Source organism: Phascolarctos cinereus, unplaced genomic scaffold (genome assembly GCF_003287225.1).
Source record: "Phascolarctos cinereus isolate Bilbo 61053 unplaced genomic scaffold, phaCin_HiC Scaffold_5;HRSCAF=322, whole genome shotgun sequence".
In the NCBI taxonomy this organism is placed as follows: Eukaryota; Metazoa; Chordata; class Mammalia; order Diprotodontia; family Phascolarctidae; genus Phascolarctos; species Phascolarctos cinereus.
Window position 1 is genome coordinate 316,817,591 of NW_027555958.1, and position 17,547 is coordinate 316,835,137.

Consider the following 17,547-nt stretch of genomic DNA (forward strand, 5'->3'; position numbering starts at 1 on the left):
TTAGCCAATAAAAAGCCAATATGTGGCCAGAGCTTACTTAGAGCAGGGAAATCTTTCTTGGAAAAGGTTTTATTCCCAATTAATACTAGTATTCTCAGTTAGTCATTATTTATGACACTTCTCCTTTTGGCCACGGATAACAGGGCTCTCCTTTTAAAGCTGAAATCTAGCTCAGCCTCTGGGCCTTTGGCTTGTAGTCCCCAGTTAAGATTGTTCTTGACTAAACAGCTAAGATTTTTAATATTACCTCATTGAGTTGCTTTTCTGGCTGAGTCTCATGGATGGCTATATTTGGGTAATACTTCACAGAGTCAGATCCTAACTGCACTGACTACTGTTATCTGTTGTATTACCAGGAAAGAATATTTTGCTGTTCCTTTGACAGCATCTTTTAACAATTCAGATAATGTAATAGTAATAATAGTAGCTAACATTTATATTGTGCTTTAAAGGTTTGCAAAGTACTTTATAAGTATTGCATTTTAGACATTACACCAAGGGTCAGATGGGTATTTATAATAAAGGTTTGTGTGTTTTCTCCTAGATTAAAACTTCTACTGCCTTGGCTAGAAGCGAGAATTCATGAGGGTTGTGAGGAGCCTGCTACTCACAATGCATTAGCTAAAATCTACATTGACAGTAACAACAACCCGGAAAGATTTCTTCGTGAAAATCCCTATTATGACAGTCGTGTTGTTGGAAAGTATTGTGAGAAGAGGGATCCCCACTTAGCATGTGTGGCTTATGAACGTGGCCAGTGTGATCTGGAACTTATTAATGTGCGTATCTTTCATATTGTGACTAGAAAAGACTGTATCAACTATATATGCTAAGAATTTGTGGGGATGTGTTTAGGTAGTTCTTAGAACTGTAGTAGATTATTTTAAAGAACTTTTGTATCAGTGAATACCTTTTTTCTTTCGTTATGTCAGGGGTAGAACTATAGTTGTTTTTTTTTTTAACAGTGGAAAATAGGCGTGGGATGGTTTGGGTTTTGTTTGTTTTTTTGGGGGGGAGGTAAGAAAGCGGTGGTTAGACCTAGTTTTAAGTTTTAAACTTTCTCTCTCCTGTTATGTAGGTTTGCAATGAAAACTCTCTCTTCAAAAGCCTTTCCCGCTATTTGGTTCGCCGTAAGGATCCAGAGCTTTGGGGTAGTGTTCTCTTAGAGAGCAACCCTTACAGGAGGCCCCTGATTGACCAGGTAAGAGTGGTTAAGATGTATTGACAGTTCTAGCTGTTCTTGTCACTGGCAAAAGATAGGAGAGAGGGGCAGGTCTTTAACTTGAGCTTCATGTTCTTAATTTTTTAGGTTGTGCAGACAGCCTTGTCTGAGACTCAGGATCCTGAAGAGGTGTCTGTTACTGTCAAGGCATTCATGACTGCAGACCTTCCCAATGAACTCATTGAACTATTGGAGAAAATTGTTCTTGACAATTCAGTGTTCAGTGAACACAGGTATGTCTCTTCGTGGTATATTCCATTTGGTGCTCATATTTTGTGTAAGATTTTTATAAATGGTAGCAGAGGCACAGTAATTTATTTTTGTTGTGGCTACAGCTTGAGTAAGTCTTGAAAGAAAAGAAATGGCTTTCTTGTGTGGCTGTGATTATGAATACTTCCAGCATATGCACACCTTCCCCTTCCTACCACCCAGATTTGATATTCATATCTATTTGTGACTAATAGTTTCTTTTTTTTAAATTTTATTATTAATTTATTTTGATTTATCAACAATCACTTCCATATACTTTTGAGTTGAAAATTTTTCTCTCCCTCCCCCCCCCCCAACGCCACACAATCTGATATAGGCTTTACATTTACATTCCTATTAAACATATTTTCACACTAGTGAAGTTATAAGTAAAAATTAAAACCAATAGGAGGAACCATCAGAAAGATGAAACAAAACTCAACAGAAGGTAAAAATAAGTGATAGAGATTCGGCTTCCATAGTTCTTTCTTTGGATGTGGACAGCATTTTCCATCCTGAGGCCTCTGGAGATGTCTTAGATCTTTGTAATGCCGAGAAGCGTTCAGTTTAACAATATTAGTCATCGCATAAGGTGGCTGTTACTGTGTACAAAGTCTTCTTGGTTCTGCTCACTTCACTCAGCATCAGACCATATAAGTGTTTCCATGTTTTTCTGAAGTCAGCCTGTTCATCATTTCTTGTAGCACAATAGTAGTATTCCATTACATTCATATACCACAACTTGCTCAGCCATTCCCTAGTTGATGGGCATCCTCTCAATTTCCAATTTTTTGCCACCAGAAAAAGAGCTGCTATGAATATTTTTGTACATATGGGTCCTTTTCCCATTTGTTTGATTTCTTTGGGATACAGCCCTAGAAGTTATGCCTAATAGTTTCTTAATATTACATTCAAGTGATGCTAACTTGTTCTTAATAGGAATCTGCAAAACCTCCTTATCCTCACTGCAATTAAAGCTGACCGTACCCGTGTTATGGAATATATTAACCGACTAGATAATTATGATGCTCCAGATATTGCTAATATTGCAATCAGCAATGAGTTGTTTGAGGAGGCATTTGCCATTTTCAGGAAATTTGATGTCAATACATCAGCTGTGCAGGTAAAACTTTTGTCAACCATTTATGGCAAATTATTTAACCTCATATTCCTTTCATTCCAGTTAATAGTTGTATACACCCTCGTTATAGCAATAAAAAAGGCAAGTTGCCACCAATTTTTTTCTGTTAGTTGTAGAAAAGCCCAAATTTAATTAATTTAGCCATTGCCTTCGCGATACTAATTTTTAAAAATTTATGTCTTAGGTCTTGATTGAACACATTGGAAACCTGGATCGTGCATATGAGTTTGCTGAACGCTGCAATGAACCTGCAGTGTGGAGTCAGCTTGCAAAGGCTCAGTTGCAGAAAGGGATGGTGAAAGAAGCCATTGATTCCTATATCAAAGCAGATGATCCTTCATCTTACATGGAAGTTGTTCAGGCTGCCAATTCTAGTGGTATGACTCATGTTTCAGGGGCACATATATTATCTAGTCCTCAGTTGAAGTTGAGTAGTGAATAGTCCTGAGTTGTGTTGGAGCCCCATAAGACATAACCCTAGACTTCAGTTTCCTTATCTGTAAAGTAAAGGGGTTGGATTAAATGGTTTCTGAGATACCTTCTTTCTTTAGATCATGGATCTAAAGATCTGATCTGGAAATTTAAGTTGCCTTCTCAAATGTCAACCTATCTAAAAAAACCCCCAAAAAACAAAAGACTTGAAACTATATTGCCTAAACTTAAACTCTTATGGAATGCTGCTTAAGAGAGTCATGTGCTGCTTTTCCCTTATGTGTTCTCCCATTGTGGGGATGGAGGTGGATAGGAGGCAATGCCTATCTTGCCTGTTAAAACAATAAAGTTTTTGTTTTAGCTTTACCTATCAAGAAAAAGAAACTGGTTAAATCTGTGCTGTTATGGCAGAAGATAGAATAATTTGAGACTCATCTAATTTATCACTGTTCTGTAGGAGGCTCTTTTTTTTTGGCTAGGCAATAGGGTTAAGTGACTTGTGCAGTCACACAGCTAGTAAGTGTCAAGTGTCCAGTCCTCCTGACTCCAAGACCTGTGCTCTATCCACTTGTGCCATGTAGCTGCCCCTAGGAAGCTCTTTTTTTAAGGGAAGTGAAATGATACCATTTAAGATTCTTCACTTTATTAATAGGGCTTTCCAGGGGGATTTTCCATGTAGTTTATTTTTCTTTCTGTCTCCAGGCAACTGGGAAGAACTGGTTAAGTACCTGCAAATGGCTCGCAAGAAGGCCCGTGAATCCTATGTAGAAACGGAACTGATCTTTGCTCTGGCTAAGACCAATCGCCTTGCAGAGCTGGAGGAATTCATCAATGGGCCAAATAATGCTCATATTCAACAAGTAAGGTTCTTGTTCTGTTTCTTTCAGGAGCTGTTGAATAGCTCTTGTGTGAAGCCTGACTAGGATCAGCAAATCACAGCTCAGGAGCTAGGTAGAAGGAGAATTATATATGGCTGAGACTAATAACCAACTGTTGTTTTTTTTTCCCCCAGGTTGGGGACCGTTGTTATGATGAGAAAATGTATGATGCTGCTAAATTGTTGTACAACAATGTTTCCAATTTTGGTCGCTTGGCATCTACCCTAGTTCACTTGGGTGAATATCAGGCAGCTGTCGATGGGGCCCGGAAAGCTAACAGCACTAGAACGTGGAAGGAGGTACCTGGAAACATAATTTCAGATTTCTTTAAAAAGTTAGGATAAGCTTTCAGACCTTTGCTCTTCCTTAGGAGTGATCTTTCAGTAGCCCCATACCTACATTAGATCATCAGCCAGCCATATACCTGTTTTCTTATAGACAGTCATCTGTATTTCATATTCCTAGGTCTGCTTTGCCTGTGTAGATGGGAAAGAGTTCCGCTTGGCCCAGATGTGTGGGCTTCATATTGTGGTGCATGCGGATGAACTAGAGGAGCTCATAAACTACTATCAGGTAATGAAGGAGAGTCTTTGACATGCACGACCCCCACATACCACAGGGAACAGCCCTTGTTTGAATGGTGCATTTCTTTCCTTCAGGATCGAGGATACTTTGAAGAACTGATAACCATGTTGGAAGCAGCACTGGGGCTTGAGCGAGCCCACATGGGAATGTTTACTGAATTAGCAATTCTCTACTCGAAATTCAAGCCACAGAAAATGAGGGAACATTTGGAGTTGTTCTGGTCCAGAGTGAATATTCCAAAGGTAGATTATCTTTGTTGAATAGCTAAAACTGTAATACTGGATACTATTCTATTTGAAATGTATTAATTGGAATTAGCCCACATTTACTAGTACCTTAATCTTTTTTCCTATATACAGGTGTTAAGGGCTGCAGAACAAGCACATCTTTGGGCAGAGCTGGTATTTTTATATGATAAATATGAAGAATATGACAATGCCATAATTACTATGATGAATCATCCAACAGATGCATGGAAAGAAGGACAATTTAAAGATATCATTACCAAGGTAGAAATGTGCCATCAGAATGTGAAATCTTTATATATTGAATTCTTTGAATTAAAATAAACCTAACTCCAACCTATATTTGAATCTTCCCATTTCAGGTAGCCAATGTGGAACTGTATTATAGAGCAATACAATTCTATTTAGAATTCAAGCCTCTGCTACTAAATGACCTTCTGATGGTACTGTCTCCAAGATTGGATCACACTCGTGCTGTCAACTATTTCAGTAAGGTAATGGTTTTAACTAATCCTTCTTGGAGGGTGGTCATCTAAGTAACTTGGATTTAAAATGTGCTACATTAACTCCATAATCTTGTTTCAAAGGTTAAACAGCTTCCATTGGTTAAACCATACCTACGCTCAGTTCAAAACCATAACAACAAATCAGTGAATGAATCATTAAATAACCTCTTCATTACAGAAGAAGATTACCAGGTAAAACATTTTTGGCTCTTTGGTATGCCTCTGAACACTTACAGTTCTAGGAAGAATGGGTAAATTGGAACGCCTTATATTTTTACTTTATTCTTTCCTTCTGGTTTATAAAGTAGGTTGTAACTAATAAAATGTTTTTTATAACACTGATTCAGTTTTATTCATGTGACTTGGAGCCTAAACAGTGATACTATGAGGTTTGAGATATTTTCATGTATAAATGCTTAAATGACTAAAGCAGAATGCTCCAAAACCCTAGTAGAAGTGGTTTTTTGTTTGTTTGTTTGTTTTTGTTGAGGGTTTTTTTTTGGGAGAGGGGATGGTGGTGGAGGGAAAAGCTTTGACTACCCTTATATAGCAACATAAAGAATAGAATCTGAAAATGTTTGGCCCTTTAAGCTCCCCAAACTTAAGTTTTACCTTGAAATACAGTTCTAGTCATTTTATTCTGGGTTTTTTTTTTCTTTTTTCTCTACTTTCTTGCCATTAACTTATAAGTAGTGAGACAGTTTGGTATGGTGACTGAAGTATTTGATCCAAATCCTGACCCTGATAATACTAGTCATCTGCAAATCATTTACTGTCTCTGAGCCTTAAGTTTCCTATACACACCTAATTCATGGAGTATCAAATTTTTTAGTGAGGATTCTTAAGACAACAAAGGTAATAGGCATTTGGTCTAGACCAGGTCCATTTCTCTCCCTAGAACAGAAATTGGTTTGCAGAGCACAAATCTAAAAACCTCACAACCAAATCCAGATTGTTTGCCAATTTTGAGCATGTTTGAAAGAAAATCAAACCTTCAAAGTATTGCTTTTGTTATCAACATTTTTATAGTCCAAACAGACTTAGATGGAAGAAACTTGTGGATTATTCGTATGGCTAGTATTTAGATACAAAACATTATAGCAGGTTTTGTCTCAGTAATGCCTGTGGTCAGAGTAGGACTGAACACATCTTTTTAAAGATGTTACATTGGTTTGTTCTAATTTTTTTTTTAAGGCACTGAGAACGTCAATAGATGCGTATGACAATTTTGATAATATTTCTCTTGCTCAACGTTTGGAGAAACATGAGCTCATTGAATTTAGAAGAATTGCTGCATATCTCTTCAAAGGCAACAATCGCTGGAAACAGAGTGTAGAGCTATGCAAGAAAGACCGACTTTATAAGGTAGATAAAGTTAAGAGTGGAAGGGAAGAGGGGGGGTCTAAGCTAAAGTAAATAGAAAAAAAAACTTGAAAAAAGACCGTTTCCAAGACTGGATTATGAACCTTTGTCTTAATCATAAGGGATACTTTCAGATTTTGTGTTCTATAAAACGATCATTGTTGTATACCTGAAGGAAGACATCAAAATTCTCACATGGGAAAGATCAAAGTATTTAACTCTTAAAGTAGTATATTAGTCTCCAGTGCAACCTAGTTAATGCAAAATGAATTTATCAGTGTGAAATCTTTCTCTTTTTTTGCTTTTTGGTGAGACAGTTGGGATTAAGTGACTTGCCCAGGGTCATACAGCTAAGAAGTGTTATGTGTCTGAGACCGGATTTGAACTCAGTTTCTTCTGACTCCAAGGCCAGAGCTCTATCTACTGTGCCACCTAGCTACCCCTAGTGTGAAATCTTCTACTGAGTTTTGCTACTCCTCATCTCCTGCCTCCCCCCACTTCCAAAAAAAAAAGCCTCACAAAACTAAAGTAGTAAGCTGGGGTTAAACTTAATTTTTGCACAAGTAGTATTGATCTATTTTCTCATCCAGCTTGACTAAAATCAATGTAATATGTTTTGAGGGTGCCATGTCCTCCTTAACATAAGGGCCTCAGGGGCTCATTCTGTTCCTTTCATGATTTTTAAAACCCTGATGCATAATAGAATTTAGTCCGTTCCTTTCTAACACACACACACACACACACACACACACACACAGAGCGCATTGATTTAGGTTGCTTGGTTGCCCTCTGAGCAGTCTGGTTTGGTTATTCTTTAAAAAAATTTCCTTCCTTATTCTTAGGATGCAATGCAGTATGCTTCTGAATCAAAAGATACAGAATTGGCAGAAGAGCTGCTACAGTGGTTTTTGCAGGAAGAAAAGAGAGAGTGCTTTGGAGCTTGTCTCTTCACCTGTTATGATCTCTTAAGGCCAGATGTTGTGTTGGAAACTGCTTGGAGGCACAATATCATGGACTTTGCCATGCCCTATTTTATCCAGGTCATGAAGGAATACTTGTCCAAGGTAAGGAGATATCTTTTAAACATATTCATCAATAATTGCTTCAAGCAAATGCAAAATTTCATGTAGCCTTAGATTTCAGAGTTGAGATTCTTTAAGTAGATTCAGTTTGTTTCAAATCAGTTATGTAAAAATGGCTCTTATTCTTGTTACTCAGGTTCCCCTACCTCCCTACCCTGTCCACATTGACATCTCTGAGGCACTGGAAATGACTTCTCAGTATATCATCCTTGTGTATACATGAGTAAGGTCACTTCTAAGTTCTTCCTCTCCTCCCCACCCTTTTTATCTCTTGGTGAAGAAATTCATTTCTTCAGAACAGTCCTTCCTCCAAACTGAGAAGTCTCAGTAATAATTCACATCCATTAGCCAGATGTTTATAACTAATAAAATGAATTGCCTTTATGCCAATTATATCCTTTTGTAGCTTGATTTTTTAGCAGTAGTAACAGTATGTTTGCGGCCTTAGGAAGTTGCACATACTTTTCTGATAGGCTGCAACTGATGGTATTGACTATCAAAGGAAATTGTCTTAACTATACATTAACAGGTAAATTAAATTGGGGGCCTAATTATCCATTTGTTAAACTTTGTCTTACCAAGCTTCCCTTTTTGGAATTGCTGTCTTTTATGTAAATACATTAAGAATAAAGGCACTTTTCTCTACTCTTTTACAATTCCTCTGGGCTTAGTTTCAGGTCTTGCAATAAAGAAAGCCTTTGTAGACCAACAAAGATTTTTGTACCTTCCTTACCCCACTCCCTCATCTAGTGATTTTATTATTCTAACATAGAGAACCTATTTATCCTATCCTAAGGAGTAAGATAGGTGCCTAAAATATGGGTGACTCATCAGATCGGCATACTTGGTTATTTGTTTTTTAAAGAAAATTTTTGTAATGCTTCACATAAAATTACTGTTTCTTTTTTCCTTCAAATAACTACTTTTTAGGTTCTAACGTATTCAGTTAATTTAAGCAAAAAAGAAAAAAAAAGACCTATCAATAAAGTGCTGCAGAAATCAAGTAGTTAGTTAAGGAAATATTACCTTCTCTCCATAGTCAGAGAGATCTCTTCTAATGTGCTTAATAGCTAATATTGTGATGAGGGGCTCTTAGCCACTGTTAAATTAAGTGCTATACATTTACTGCGGATTAAGCTGCTTCTCACAGACTTTAGTATAAATACACTTTTTTTGCAATAGACTTTGAAGTTAAACTAATTTAACTCTAAAGTTTGCTTCCAGTGTGCCCTTTATTTTCACTTCTCCTGTACCTTTTTAGTGGTGAATTATTTCTCCCCTAAACCTTTGTTGCTGATTCTACCTTTTTATGCTCAATATGGAATTTAATTTTTTCTAAGCTGCACCTTCTGAATTCCTTTGCAGGTTGATGCAATAAAGGAAAAGGTGAAAGTTGATTCTTTTCCATCTTTAAGTCTGGAGGACTAAGTCTAAGAAATCTGCATGATTTTTTTTCCTTCCTACCTTTTCTACACTGCTGCTGCTGCTTTTTTTCCCCCCAACAAAATTTCACTAAAGCCTCTGCAAGTCCTTTGAAACATATCTACAATAGAGCTGTAGGAAATTAGTAGATGTTTGCTACTAATCGGCTGATAGTCCTTTAGGAAGGGCAGGAGGCTAATCAGTAGTTGGTTCACAGTCTCTTAAAAATGTCTTTTAAAAAATAGGATGCTGAGTTGTTTTCCTTATTCAGTCCAAAAGTATAAGAGATTTCTCTGTCAGGGCATCTGGACCATAGTAGGATTTTCTCTCAAATACATGGAACTAATTAAATTAAAACAGCCTCTGGTTTGACTTTGTAACCCTGCCTGACAGTTGATGAAAAATATATGCCCTAAAGGCTTTTCTTACTTCACATTGAAGGACTGTGATCCAGTTTCTGATCTCTTGATTATTACTAATTTTTTTGCTGAAAGTAGAGAGAAGATACTAGCTGCTTCCGAAGTGACTTTCCTCATGTTTCTCTGGGTGTCCAGTTCTTATGGTGCCAGTTCATTCTCAAGAAAAAAAATGAAATTCTTTTTAGTAAAAAATAAGTTTTAATAAAATTTAACTTGATATATTTTGTTGCTGAGCCAGCATGGAATATTTCATTTTATGATGACCGCAGTATTAGCAGCTATCTTTTTTTGGCATCAGGCACACCTTTTAAAACCCCTATCAGTTTGTTCTCTTCCTGATGTTGGTTTATTCCTAGGAAGATCTTATAAATGTTGTTTATAGCCCCTGCCTCCTTGATTAGACTTGTCTGCATCCCAATATAAATGAAAGACTGAAAACTTGTATCACATTCAAAGAATGTGGTTGGTGGCCAGGGGCTGGGAAAGCAGAAGGAGGATGACACAAATTCTTAAAAGCGTTTGGAAGGGCTTATATTAAACCCAAATGAAATCACCACTGGAACTTAGGGCAAACCTGAGTAAAATACATTGTGTGTGAGGCTCTTCAGCAGCTAGTAAGCAAGGCAGTAAAGAAAGCGTGTGTGTGAAAAATGGGTAATTGAACTGCAGTGTATGCATTGTTTAAACTGAGCATGTACAACAGTCATTGCAATTACATCACACTATTTCTGAAACTCTAAAGCATTGCTGTGGGCTGTGTGTGTTTCTTGGGAGCCTGTATGGCAACAACCATCTTCAGACCTCACTTCTTGCTTCAGTACTTTTGCCTTTTTTTCATGCACACATACACAAAATAACTGACTGCATGTTAACTTTTCCTCTGCAGCTTATTGCAGTCTTTGTGGAAAAGCCTTTTTACATTTTAATGATCTTTCAAATAGCGTGGATGAACTGAACCCAGTGACATGCTTACTTGTCTTTTTATTCAAGGATCAGAAACTTTTGTTACAGCTCTTTTAACAAAAGCTTGTGTTCATTAAAACATTCTCTGCTTTTTCATTCAAGCAAACTGGGTCAATGAAAGCTAAAATTGGATGTTTCTGTGCCAGAGGCTGTCCCTGTGTCTGGAAAAATCTAAACTTTTTGCTTAGCTTGATGCTACCCCTTCAGTATTCCTCCTTTCCTGTGCCCAGCCTGCCTATGTCTGTGCTTGGGTATTTCAGCATTCTAGCGTGTCTAAATCTTCCATTTTTCTCTATAACAGGAGTTATGTTGAGCATATTACCCTAATGTGGACTTTAAACAGGCATTTACTTAAGATTTCCCCCTCCCTCTTAAAATCTATAAACATTTGTAATTTTTTTTAATAGTTGCTTGAGTAAATTACTCAGCATGATTTGATTCTGGGAATTTTCATAAGATCCCGAGTAATAATTTGATGGCATAGAGCTTTATTAACAGACTCGAGAGCTGTGGATTTATTTTTGACGGATTAACTCTAGTTTGCAGAAATGTACTTTTGGATAATAATGCTTAAATACTAGTGTTTAGCTTGTCATTTTTTTAGGGTATTTTGGGACACAAACATCTAGGCTGCAATATTCCTTTCTTTGCCTTTTGTAGAACATTTTCCTGGGGAAGGATAACCCCACTTCATCTGAAGAGTCTATGGTTGACCTTCAGTTTACGGTTTAATTTCTATAGGTAAACTGGTCTTTTGCATAATTATTATGGATTATAGCATAATATAAAGTATTAAGTACATGGAAACCTTTCACTATTGGATCCACTATGGGCAGAGAGTTAACTTTTGGGAAACCAAACAGTAACTAATGCTTTAATTACTAGTACATACAGCACTTTAAAGTTGATAAAGCATTTATATTTATATATATATCTTTGATTTGAGTTTCATAACAACCCTGTGAGGTAGGTACTATGGCTATTGTCTCCATTTTGCAAATTAGAAACTAAAGCTAAGAGAAGTTAAGTTGGTTGGCCAGGGTAACACAGCTAGTAAGTGTGTGAAGCAAACCTGGCTGTCATGCTTTCCATTGTGAAACCTCAGAGCCAAGGCTTACACTTTTACAGCCCTATATATCTCTTGATTATTACAGCTTTTCATAACATTTTGGTGTTTATAACTCCACATACCTTTTTGAAAGATACTAAACTTTCTTCCCCTTTACTATATATCGAGGTACCATAATTTTGAGAAATTATGTACATAATGTTCTGAAAGTAAAACCTAGTAAGATAGGGAGACTTAGCCATCTGTAATGATAGACCAAAGCTGTTCTTCGTATCCTCACATGTTGGTCAGTCCCCAGTGGCACATTACTGCATGTCCCCTACACACACACACACACACACACACACACACACACACACACACACACACATACATGTGCACGCGTGCACGAACACATGCATGTGCATCACACATGGGCTGTCTCCTCTCCTTTGTCCTCTTCTCTCCTTTCTCCTCTCTCTCCTCTTTCTCTACTGCCTGCCCCCTTCAGGTATGTACAAACATGCATACATGTTACTGCCTGCCTTTCTCTCTCTCTCTCTCTCTCTCTCTCTCTCTCTCTCTCTCTCTCTCTCTCACACACACACACACACACACACACACACACACACACACACACACACACACGCATGCACATGAGTACCACATGTGGGCTCTCTTCTTTCTCTTCTCTCCTCTTTCTCCTTTCTCCTCTCTCTGCCTCCTCTCCCTCTGTCTCCTCTCTCCTCTTTCTCTACTGTCTGCCTCCTTCATGTATGCACAAACATGCACACAGATTACTGCCTGCCTTTTACTTACACACACACACACACACACACACACACACACACACACACACACATATACACCCTCTGCTTACAGTGCTCCCCATGTCCCACTCCACATTTCCTTTAAGCTAGTGGATCCCTTCCCAGCCCCATTTTGGGGGTCCTTTTGCTTCCTTTCCACGTATTTGGTAATTAGTGTGACTGTAGCCACTTAGCAAAGTAGCTAGTCTATTAGTCTTCGCAGAGTGGGCCTGCATCCGTGATTTATTGGTATAGGGAAATTTCCCATATGAGGAACTTTGTTTATCAGCACAGATCAGCAACTCTTCTGCATTTGCTGTTCTGAGTAACTTTAGGCACTGCTCTGCCTCAGGTTTTCACTACTGATGTGTCAGAGGTGAGACTTGAACCCAGGTCCTTCTGAGCCAGGCCAACTTTCCATTATACCACACTGCCTCTCATAGTCTTTCTCTGGCCTTTAAATAAAAGTATAGTTACATGTACAAAAAGAGTTTGGTCAAAATAAAGCTAGGTAGAGATAATGTAATATTAATGTGTAGCCTTTTAAAAAAGAAAATGAACCTGGAGTTAACTTAGGTCTTGAAAGCTTCAGGAAAGACTTACCTTGTGTCATCTGGAGCCATACAGTCTTGACAAAGTATAGTTTACAATCCCATTGTTAATCTTTGTCACGTTAGCCTGCTGGTTTTACTTTTTTAGAAAGTTATTTTATTTTGGTGAGGGATGCTCTCCTCTTTTCCAAGAATTCATCAATTTCTTCTGGTCCCATTTAAGTAGGAGGCAAACTTCAGTTTAAATGGTTCCCTCTCCTCTTCCGCCTTCCCTCAGGCTGCATCCTAGCATGTCCAGTTTTAGCCTGGCGTGAGCTTTTGACAGTTATAAATCCCTCCTTCTTGAGGGTTTATAACAACAGTGCTGAAAAACAACCTTGACTGATGTATGACCATAACCATTTGAATCTGAGGGGGCCTGAGAATGTTCTTTCAAGTCCGGTTTTGACAGTATTTAACACACTTAAGGCTTTTCCACTTTCTGCCAGAAAAAAAAAATAGGTGTATGAAGCCTTTTTGGGTGTTGATTAACATTACCTGTTTTCCTTCAGGTGGATAAACTGGATGCTTCTGAATCTCTGAGGAAAGAAGAGGAGCAGGCTACAGAGACACAACCTATTGTTTATGGTAATGCCTCTTATTTGCAGATAAAAACAGTGGATTGATTTAAACTTTACTAATAAATATGCCACAAAATAGGAACAGAAGTGGTTGAGTAAGAAAGGTAGCTTTCATTTAATAGCAAGGTTTATGAGATGACAAAATAAAGGAAGACCATCAGCCTATTTTACTACTTAAGAAACCAGTCGTAAACCCATGAAAAGTTTCTCAGAGCACTACTCATTTTCATGTTGAACACAACTCCTAAATAGGTCATGTTATTTGAACCCTGCTTGCTTATTTAGTGTTAAAAAAAATTACTATTCCTGCAGTGATGATATATCTAGATGAATCAATTTTTCAGAACAGTGAAGGGGGTGGGTAGAGAATTACCCTTCATCTAAATTTCTACTATATAGGTATAGAGCTTAGCAAAATTGCCTTGTTTCTTTATAACATTTAATTCTCAGATTAATATTAGAGATTCATAGAAGGGCTGTCATTTATCAGCATTCTTTTGATTCCATCTATCAAATAGTAGACCCATAGCTAGTTGACTGACTAATGAATGAAAAATATGTAGTATTTAATAAGTTAATAAATATTGTCAAGTAAATAATACATTGAATTTCCTCAGTAGCTTAAGGAACAATTAGAAATTGAAGAATTTTGTCTGTGGAAAAAAATTTTTTTTAACATAGCATTGCTGCCAAACATGATGATACATGCCTATAATTCTTGCTACTGGGGGGCTAAGGCTAGTGAATCATTTGATCGCAGAACATCCGAGCTGTAGTAGGGCTAAGGCAATTGTGTATCCACACTAAGTCTTGCACCAATATGGGGGAGTCCTTATAACAGGGGGACACCAGACTAAGGAGGTGCAACAAACCTAGCTCAGTAACAAAGCAGTGTCACTCATTATTGTGTTTAGACCCCATGAATGACCAGTGAATGCACTTCCAGCTGGGCAAGATATGGATACTGTCTCCCAAATAAATGTGTGTATATATGTACATGCATATACATATACATATCTACCTTCATACATGCATTCACATGGATATATGCTGCTACTTCTTTAAACAAATTTATTTAACCTGTTATTTACGAATCCCCAGGTCATTTCTTGGATAACAAGTTTAATCTTGGGCAAATTGGTAAAGTAAATAGATTATTTGATCTGAAAATTTAAACTAAAAAGCTTTTAAAAATTTGTTGCCCAAATTTTTGTATTCAGTGAGTAGATAGCCTTCATTGCTTTATTTCAAGATGAATGGAATCTTTAAAATGAGTGTTCTCTGAAGCCAGTATAGAGATTAATTTATGAAATACAAGGCCTGTTACTTAGTAGAAAATGAGACACAACTATTTTAAGTTATATATATATATGTATAAAAAACTCTTAGCCAGCTTATTTTCCTAGAACCCCTATTTTCCTTTATCTAGGTTCAACATCTGTCTTTGTCCTCTTCTTTGCTCACCTGCATCTTCTCTGTTTCCTGTTGATTTCTAGTGTTTCCACCTTTCCATTCCACTTTAGTTAAAATACCTCTCTCTCATCTGGACCTTAATTAAAACTCATACCTCTCATCTGGACTGGAGAGTAATTTTAAATATATGGAAGACAATGTTAAGGGATCTGTATTCTGATCCAATCTCTTTATTGTTTATTACCCTATTGTTTCCACTAAGCTGGGTGATTCCATGCTCCTGGACACTGGTGCTTTTCCAGATCTGGGGTTTGTTTTTTTCCTACTTCATGTTCTTATGCAAAAGCCTCTTTCCCCCCCTCTCTTTCAGAATTCTACCAGTATTTACAAGTTCAGCTCAAATCCACACTCTTCCCAGATGCTCTCCATGCTAGAAGTGCTAATTCAATAGGATGCTTGTGTGCTTTTAAACTTTTTTATTCTATCAGTAGTGCTGAGTTATTTGTATACATCTTTTCTCCTTCTAAACTGTAAGGTCATCAAAGGCCGGGGTGGGGCTCTTTTGTATCTTTTTAACAACAATGGCACTTTTCATATGGTAGCCAGTAAAAGATAGTTGAGTGAATAATAAATAAAAGTAAATCCCAGTTGTGATTTTGATAAGCTTACCTTCTCATTTGTGAATGTTGCCAAATGCCTCCTTTAATAGAATAAATTTGCTTGCACATAAAAGGGAACGGTTTCATCCCATTTGTTCTAACAACTGAGCTTCATTTGGTATCAGAACCCCATTTTCACATGGCAATGACATCTGCTTCCTTCTTGTTTATAGGTCAGCCACAATTGATGTTGACAGCAGGGCCCAGTGTGGCAGTTCCTCCTCAAGCACCTTTTGGCTATGGCTACACCGCTCCCCCCTACGGGCAGCCACAACCTGGCTTTGGGTACAGCATGTGAGGCAGAAAATGGATACTGGAGCTGGCTGTCTTCTTACTGAAACTCCACCGTCCCAACCCACCTCTCAGTTTGTAACAGGGAAAAAAGCAACAGAGTTTTGCTTCGTGTTCTTGTAACCTTTGTTTCATGAAGGACTTTTTTTTCCTAGAGCAAACTTGGATCACCTATGTTTGAACCTTTATTTCACATTCCACATCATCTTAGAATTTGTTTTCAAAGGGGAATAGTTTAAATGTTTGTTCATGTGGGCTTTTTTCCTCCCCCTCCTCCTTTACAGAACTGCATAACATTCAAACAGTCTGTTGTGAAGAACTTGATTTGCACTCTGTAGTGTTTATAAAAAAAAACAAAAACAACTCTAATATCAAATCTCTTAAATTCAGTGTACGCGAGAAGCTTAAAATATGTACTGTCTAAATGCATTTAAGTCTTATTGTATATTCAAAGAAAAGCTAAAGCAAAAATCGGTATTTGACCATGCAAGACTGCCAATGACAACAAAGACAACACTAATCAGCATCTCCTACACTGGTTGGATTGCATAGCTCTTCCAATTACTTTAAAATGCATACAGACAACTTTGCCTGATATTTTAAAATGAGCATAAAAGGCCCTCTAACCTATGCAGGTTTAAAGTTACACATATAGAAATGCTAGCGTGTTTTGCTCACTCCATATGTAACAGATGCCCTTATGTTGTGTTGTATCTTGTGCTTTTTTTGTGGGACCATTCCATTCAGGAACAAAGAGCACCATGATTCCAATCCATGTGTATTTACTAATCCTTCCCTGAGGTTTGTGTATGTTGGATATTGTGGTGTTTTAGATCACTGAGTGTACAGAAGAGAGAATTCAAACAAAATATTGCTGTTCAGTTTTGGTTGTGCAATTTGAAATTACTCAAATTTAAAATAAATTACTGGACTGTGGACATATCCTGTATAACGGCAGTTTTAATTATGTATTTTCCTAACCTTAACATAAGCCAGATCAACAGGTTTGGTGGGGTTTCACACTGGGCAGAAACTGAAATAGTAGCAGGGTATCTTAATAGAGAGGAGGAATAAAGATTGAGACCATATCAAATAATGCAACACTATGCATTCTACGATGTGAATTCCTGTAGTTAAGATAACTATACAATAAAAGAACCAGGCAATGTAAATTTGACTACATTTCAGCAATCTCTCCAGTTTTTTAACTGAGTGATACTTTAGATTTGTATCCAAGTATTTCAGTTAAATTCACAGATCATGTTTAGGTATGTTAAATTGCCTTAATATTAGCTTCAAATAAAAACTTTAATGTTTGACTCTCGAATACTTTTTATCCTGTTTGAACATGCAGTTAGTGCTCTGTATCATCGCTCTCTACCAGGTCACCCCAAATAGGGATAAATTACTTTTTTAAAAAAACCAAACCGCTACATTTTATGGCAGTTACTAATGGATTAAATTATTAAAAAATTTGCAAGCACGCAAGATAACTTAAATCAGCTTGTTTCATTCTTCAGATGCCAACTTCTGAAGCCATTTGTGAAGACCTGATTCATAGAAAAGTAAAAAGCAAGTCCTTCGAATAAAACTAATCAAGTTATCTTTCTGCTTTATAGGAGCACTGGCATGAGATATTTTATGTTCTCT

The 17,547-nt window shown here is 37.3% G+C and overlaps 1 protein-coding gene across 1 annotated transcript in view; it reads left to right on the top strand.

Annotated features, from left to right (window-relative positions):
- Positions 1-16,837, top strand: part of CLTC (clathrin heavy chain) — a 74,822-nt gene extending 57,985 nt beyond the window's left edge. Inside the window, exons 17-33 of the mRNA XM_020991837.2 lie at positions 545-779; positions 1,079-1,201; positions 1,310-1,455; positions 2,411-2,594; positions 2,797-2,989; positions 3,747-3,904; positions 4,057-4,221; positions 4,388-4,495; positions 4,582-4,749; positions 4,867-5,016; positions 5,115-5,246; positions 5,340-5,450; positions 6,453-6,623; positions 7,463-7,684; positions 9,068-9,088; positions 13,466-13,541; positions 15,780-16,837. Coding sequence (XP_020847496.1) covers positions 545-779; positions 1,079-1,201; positions 1,310-1,455; positions 2,411-2,594; positions 2,797-2,989; positions 3,747-3,904; positions 4,057-4,221; positions 4,388-4,495; positions 4,582-4,749; positions 4,867-5,016; positions 5,115-5,246; positions 5,340-5,450; positions 6,453-6,623; positions 7,463-7,684; positions 9,068-9,088; positions 13,466-13,541; positions 15,780-15,904 — 2,488 coding nt within the window. The 3' untranslated portion in view covers positions 15,905-16,837. The remainder of the gene's footprint in view (positions 1-544; positions 780-1,078; positions 1,202-1,309; positions 1,456-2,410; positions 2,595-2,796; positions 2,990-3,746; positions 3,905-4,056; positions 4,222-4,387; positions 4,496-4,581; positions 4,750-4,866; positions 5,017-5,114; positions 5,247-5,339; positions 5,451-6,452; positions 6,624-7,462; positions 7,685-9,067; positions 9,089-13,465; positions 13,542-15,779) is intronic.
- The last annotated feature ends 710 nt before the right edge of the window (positions 16,838-17,547 follow it).